This window comes from Haliotis rufescens, unplaced genomic scaffold (genome assembly GCF_023055435.1).
Source record: "Haliotis rufescens isolate VD_foot unplaced genomic scaffold, xgHalRufe1.0.p SCAF_6, whole genome shotgun sequence".
Classification (NCBI taxonomy): Eukaryota; Metazoa; Mollusca; class Gastropoda; order Lepetellida; family Haliotidae; genus Haliotis; species Haliotis rufescens.
The window spans coordinates 37,581,019-37,587,794 of record NW_025964334.1 but is presented as its reverse complement, the minus strand read 5'-3'; the positions used below and the strand labels follow the sequence as shown (position 1 = coordinate 37,587,794).

Here is a 6,776-nt window from a genome sequence, read left to right as displayed (position 1 = left end):
TCGATGACATGCATCAACCAAGTCAGCGAGCCTGACCACCTGATCCCCTTAGTCGCCTTTTACAACAAGCATAGTCACCTTTACGGTGTCTTGATATGAATTAAATACTGATAGATCTAGGTAGGGATGAGTGTTAGCGACAAGCATTTACAGTCAAAGGGCTATAACTCTTGATACCGAAAGTGATAACGAATGTAAACAGTTCCAGTCTGGGGAAATTCTAATAATGGTAAGTAACTGTTGCTAGGATATCTGGAAAGGTTGTGAGGATGTAACGGCGATTGTAGAAACGGGGGTTGAGTCTTGAGCTTGAATAAACAAGTCGTGTTGTAACGAGCTGTGTTACGATCTTTAAATATGAAAGAACCAACGATATAGATATCTTAAATATAAACATTTTCACATACTCGGACCTGTGATCGCTTGCTGAAAGTGGACCCAGAATGACATGTGATTGATTTTTTCCCGAAAGTACCTTCCTGAGCCAATTGAAATCTAACTCATGTTTTTGTTTACACGTGTTGAACGACTTTCCTACCCACCACTTTAATGTCCACATTTCACATACCTAAATATTTATCTACCCGATAAGCGAGCGAAGGCCACCTGACAGATAAGACAACTGCCTCGGTGGTGTAACCACATTTATATCACCATTGTAATGGGGAAGAAGTACATGCTTCTGTTCCTGTCGTTTCTTATGTCCTGAAACGCCCCAACATTGTCTTCATAGTTGCAGATGATTTAGGTGAGTGTAGTTTGTTCACAGATAAAGTGTCCATGTACTTTTAATGGTTCTAATTCTGATGACAGATAATCAGTTCATTATATAAGGTTATATGATATATCTATTTTAACAGATATATATGCATCAGCAGGTATTAAATTGACGATGACGAGAATCGTTTATGCCTGACAGTATTATGTATCAGTCTCGTGCTGTTAACACACCCACAAATATGAAATATTGTCTCGTTTGATTAATTCAGTACTTATCTCGAGGAATGATTATCCGAATAATATTCGCATTAAAAACCAAAGTATGCTTTCTTCTAGTATATTATATATTCATACAATAAACGAATGCCTAATAAGTGTGAACACAGGGTTTTTTAAGCCAATGAATCGAATGAGGAGATATTTGACACATTGTTATAGATTCACATGGTAGATGATTTTCGTTGTTATAGTTGGTTTACGTTTACACTGTTCATATATATATGAAGTCTTATTTTCAGTGTGGTATTCTATAAACAGTTTGTTTATGGTAAGCACATTTTTATCGAAGTGTACTAATTAACCTGTAGAGAAAAAGATCCTGTTAAATCTATTCCATTGTACACTTCAATAATGTATATCATCTAAGTCATATCATGTCACCTTCGATTACAATAAGGATGGAACGATGTTGGTTTCCGAAACGCAAACATGAAGACTCCGAACATTGACAAACTGGCTACAGAGGGGATCATCTTTGAGAACGCCTATGTCCAGCCTTATTGCAGCCCGTAAATATCATTTGTATTTTAATATCACTCAAACTGGTACATAATACAATCGTATCCAGACTTTGCATGTTCTGCCTTTATGTCATGACAACATCAAATGTTAATGCATGAATATAACATATAAATTATCAAAATGTATTTGTAGAATGGTCTACCTTGGACTCTCAATCTTGAAAATTACAACTATTATAAAAGAAGGATGTTTAGAGATGAAATTGTTGAGAGCATGTCCACGATCGACGGTGTTAGTCTGTGCAATGTTAGATACAGCCTCGTCCTCCTCAATCTCCAATAATGATTTACAGGTCTCGCACAGCCTTCATGAGTGGAATGTTTCCATTCAAGGTGGGCATGCAGGTAGGTAAAATACACGGTCTCCTTTTTCCTTCTAAAACATATAAGCTGAGCATAACGTATTTAACATATACGATGCTGAAGCTGTGAATCTGTTTAAATGTTATCGAATGTGTCCCGGCGGTATTGAACAATCCCTCTAAGCCAACAGTGTAATTTATATGATGTGGAATGTCGTCTTGTCTGTTATGATCCCCCGGGGTCTTACATACACAATTTACATCGCAGCACGCAGTTCTGATCGATAGTCAGGCCTCATGTGTGCCTCTCAACTACACCTTCCTGCCACAAGAGTTGAAGAAACTCGGATACGCCACCCATATGGTCGGCAAGTATGTCCCGCAAGCGCACTATAATACAGTTTTTGTAGCGTACGATATTGGCTTTCTGATTGTATGGATGTTGGCTTGACGTGGCGTTAGCCTGGCGTAATCAATATGAGCTATAAACTATACATTCCTGTTCATGGAATCTGTTTTTTTTATTCTCTGGCATTGACGTTTTATAAATATCCAATATATTGTGTTGCCGGACTTTGGACAGGAGGTGCTGAGAGCGAGAGTATCTGATGTACGCATTCTGACTCTCTGTTTCAGTATACATTCGCTCAGAAAGCTGTTTACATCATCAACCAACACGAAGTCTCCCAGCCCCCGTTTATGTACCTACCCTATCAGAATGTACATGCTCCTATTGAGGTAAAATAGTCTATTACCAAGTTTCAATTCCAGAAAAAACGGGCATGTTACGTCAGAGTCTTTTGGTCTGTTTGAAATATGCTATTTGTACACAAGAATTTGTTCATACAAAGTGGGTTTTTTCTTAGTGATAGGCCTCATACTAGATCACATACAAAAAGCATGCCACTTCTGAGTGGATGCAAACAGGGACATTCCGGGATTAGATAAACAGTCTGAGAGGTATTGTTGTGTTCTGGAGTGCATGTTGTGATATCATGGCTGAAGGAATTAGTTCCATAAATTTAGATCGTTTTCTTTGAAATGTATCCAGATAAAACAACTTCAAATAATTATAATGTTTGTCTTTCGGTAGAAATAACTGCAAAAGGTACCAGACATATCAATGCATGATACACCCATCACAATACAGGCGGACCTATTCTCCTATAACGAAATACTGCCATGATTACATTAAGAATTGATGCTGATATGGTCTCTTTTTAGGAAATATGTGAAGCAGTTGGGAACGTCACAAAGGCACTTAAGGAGAAGGGGTTGTTTGAAAACACACTCATTCTGTTTACAACTGATGTAAGAACAGTCGTCTTCTCGATTCAACAACCAAAATACTTAAAATGCATATACGGTATAGACCCATGAGAAAGGAAAATGAATGAACTAGGCCGTGTATGAGTACATAGTCAATCATCGGTAATCATACAAATACCCGAACGGCCGTGTTTTTATGTTATTGATTGTGCAGAATAATTTTCGAGATCTATTACACTTCTCTACACTGTGGAACATTTAGTGAGGTATACTGAATCTCTCCAGAATGGCGGTCCTCTTGGAAATAATGCCAACAACTGGCCCCTGAGAGGGGGGAAGCACACAATCTGGGAGGGAGGCACGAGGGGGACATCCTTCATGTATGGCACCGGGCTGAAGAAAACCAAGACAACCTATAATGGGTTTGAGACAATCAATTTAATGTTGGACACATATGAGAAGAATGATATTGTTTTAAAGGAGATGGAGGGGCGATTAATGTTCCTCTAGGCTTAAGATGTTGGGTTATAGTGCAAGTCTCATGACAAATAATGATAGATTGTAAAGCCAGTAAGATGTAAATTACGATGGCCAAGAAAACAGTCTCAAAATGTAAATTTAGCGCTGTTGCCCTTAAATAAAGGTACGTATTCTAAGGTCTGTATTGGGAACAACCCAAACGAATCTTCAAAACGTTGACGAGGAGGCATAGCATCGATCTAAACAATTGGGATACGATGACATCAACCAAGTCAGCGAGCCAGATCACCCCACCCCGTTGGTCGCCTCTTACGACAAGTATGGGTTGCTGAAGACCTATATTCTAACACGGAATCTTCAAGGGTCGGATTCCATGTTTGTGAAGAGTATAGCTGGTTTGGGTGTGCCATGCAACCTTGATTTAACGTGAATTATATACTGTTTAACATTGTAAAATAATGTCTTTTTCAATTCAAATGGCGTGGTAAACGGAGGTTGCTCTCTGGCGTGCAAACTAAACGGAGGGGTGGGCTTGTTGTGCAATCAAGGGAGGAAATTACCTCCAACATGACCATATATGAAGCCTCTGTATGAGACTCCGCAATGTTTTCGTTTCAGTTTTCCAAATTGATAGACAAGACTTAAATGCAAATAAACATTATATACGCACCACTTTCAAAGTTTTGAATCCGATATTTGCATTGACGACGTTACGATCTATCAAATCTGGAAAGTTGTTTATACCATACGATTTGCACTTAACGGCTCTGAAGATCTCCACCTCTTACGAGTAATTAAAAACCCATGTCATTACAGAATGATTCATGCTGTAGACTGGAATCCCACCTTGGTGTCAGCAGCTGGTGGCACTCCTGGCAATAAGGACTTCCTGCTTAGAATCGTTTGTTTGTTGTAACGCCGCGATATGACAGCTATATTATTGCAGTCTGTAAATAATCGAGCCTGGACCAAGCAATCCAGTGACTGACATCACGAGAATCAATGTACGCAATTGGGATCTGTATGTATGCATATCCAAGAATTGGTTGCTGCAGATCAATTCTAACCCTGATCTTCAAGGGGACCTATCTCTCGCAGGAATGCATGTGTACACTTATCACAGAGACGTCAACAATAACCGAATGATCTTGAAGTCGTATTAATCCCAGCATATATCTACGAGTATGACTTGCGTTTGCATGCGTTTGTGACGGGTGCCACCTTTTCACGAACACCTGGTATTGTCACTTTCATGGTGATTCATGGACGCATGCTCACAAAATGGTCGGAACTATAAAATCGACTATGCTTTTGGCAGAGATATTTTTGAAATATGGAAAGGGTTCTGTCGCTTTAATTTAAGTAACCCTGTCATTTGCCAACACATATTATTCCAGAGTGATTTCTTTCAGCAATGTTAATACGCCTCGCTCAGTTATACATTCATGAGTTAACTGTCTGTGCATATACATAAAATTAGTTTTTTTCCCCTTTGGAAATGTTTATTAAAGATCTCGAAGAAAAGCTGAAAAAATGTGAACTTTGTCAGACGATGACATAAATTTGAAAGGACTAAACATGTAATCTGTATACTTTTAAACCAGAAGAAAATAATCTCAACAAAATCTATTGCTGTTGTAGAGGCGTCAATCGATGGTACAACCCACTGGGAATCTATCAGGAATGGCCTTCCGTCGTCAAGAACCGAGTTCATATACAATATTGACGACTTTGAACCTGCATTGGAAGGACATGCTGCAATAAGGTAAATACTTTAAATATTAGGTTACAGAACGTTTTGGGGACATCTGTCTTTAGCCCATTATTTATCACCACATGGAACGTTCTTTTGAGAGAAGTATTTCACTATACCAATCAATTGCGAAATCTTCAAAAGCTGGACCTTAACCATGGAAATTCATTACAAAATGTTTTCCAGCATGTCATGATATTGGCACAATAAATATTATTAACAACAGAGGGAGCAGGAAGTGATCCTGTGTGGTTATCTTTTGTTTACAGGGTTGGTGACTACAAGCTGATACTGGGCTACCCAGGGGAACTGATGGCTGGCACAAGCCTAGGAACACTACACGGGGGATAAATATGAGACCACCATATATTATAAGGGCGATAGCCCAGTGCAGCTGTACAACATACGCGGGTGAAGAACAGAAATATTTATGTACTAATGTATGGAATTTATTTTCTAACAATTTGTACAATTTTAAGGAAGAGTCACCCTGCTTTACATTGATAGGCATAAGAAAAGTTTTATCCAAAAACATGTCCCCATCAATATACACGCCATCTCTGCATATACACAAGAACGTCACTTTATAAATATTTCCTTCTCTACCTACAGAGGATCCCACTGAGCATAACGACCTGGCAGCACAGATGCCGGACATTGTTGACAAACTGAGAGCCCGGATTGATGAGTACCGGAAGCAGATGATCCCCGCCCTTTTCCCTGATGGTGATCCTGCATCTAACCCTAAAAACTTTGGGAACGCCTGGAGCCCGGGATGGTGTTGATCTTCGATTTATTTTTATCAATTAAACTTTAACAATGTTGGTTGAATAGTTTGTAACAATATGTGGATTGAAGTTCATTTGGCTGAAATAGTATGTAACAATGCTGAAAGTAACAGGTTACAGATAGAACCCTTTTGAACAATATACTTTGTGCACGGACCTGGCCTGTTAAGCTGAGAGAAGAATCCTGAAGAGTTTACATCCTCAAAACCCAAACATTGTGTTGGCTGTTCACAGAGGCTTTGCCATCATGTGTCATATATTAAGGGGTCCCTTTGTATTCCAGGTTATATTAGAGACTCATGAACATATTAAGGAATTCAAGACGAATGATCATAAGCAACGATCAAGACAGGTTCCTGAATGACAATATCATGGAAAGAACTCCTCAATGGCCTGCTATATTTTCTAACACTGCATACGCATTCACTCTCTAGATTACCAATTACTCTCCACTCCATGTAGTCTCCTTCAGGCAACGTGTAGGATATCATGTTTAACCCTGCTTCCCTCCTATCTGTCCTGGCCAGTGGTGTTTCTAGGTTACAGTATTTCCCCCTCCAACTTTGAGGCAACTAAATAGACCGAGTAGGCAGGATTAATGTCTCTTATTGTACTACGGTGGCATAGTCCATTGATGAACATTTGTCGCTGGCATATAGCTAGA

At 39.2% G+C, this 6,776-nt stretch overlaps 1 protein-coding gene across 1 annotated transcript; it reads left to right on the top strand.

Annotated features, from left to right (window-relative positions):
* Positions 1 to 665: 665 nt before the first annotated feature.
* LOC124145792 (arylsulfatase I-like) lies at positions 666 to 5,923 on the top strand. The gene is made up of 10 exons (XM_048386507.1): positions 666 to 748; positions 1,397 to 1,508; positions 1,814 to 1,865; positions 2,091 to 2,255; positions 2,459 to 2,560; positions 3,047 to 3,133; positions 3,377 to 3,513; positions 4,388 to 4,446; positions 5,213 to 5,336; positions 5,594 to 5,923. Exons 2-10 carry the CDS (start codon positions 1,429 to 1,431, stop codon positions 5,673 to 5,675), a joined length of 888 nt encoding a protein of 295 aa, XP_048242464.1. The 5' UTR covers positions 666 to 748; positions 1,397 to 1,428; the 3' UTR covers positions 5,676 to 5,923.
* Positions 5,924 to 6,776: the final 853 nt, after the last annotated feature.

Excerpts from the sequence above, each read along its gene's own strand:
- LOC124145792 (XM_048386507.1), top strand. The coding sequence starts at position 1,429 with ATGAAGACTCCGAACATTGACAAACTGGCTACAGAGGGGATCATCTTT. Across the intron at positions 1,509-1,813 it reads GTCCAGCCTTATTGCAGCCC|GTCTCGCACAGCCTTCATGA; the intron begins GTAAATATCATT and ends AATGATTTACAG. Across the intron at positions 3,134-3,376 it reads TCATTCTGTTTACAACTGAT|AATGGCGGTCCTCTTGGAAA; the intron begins GTAAGAACAGTC and ends GAATCTCTCCAG.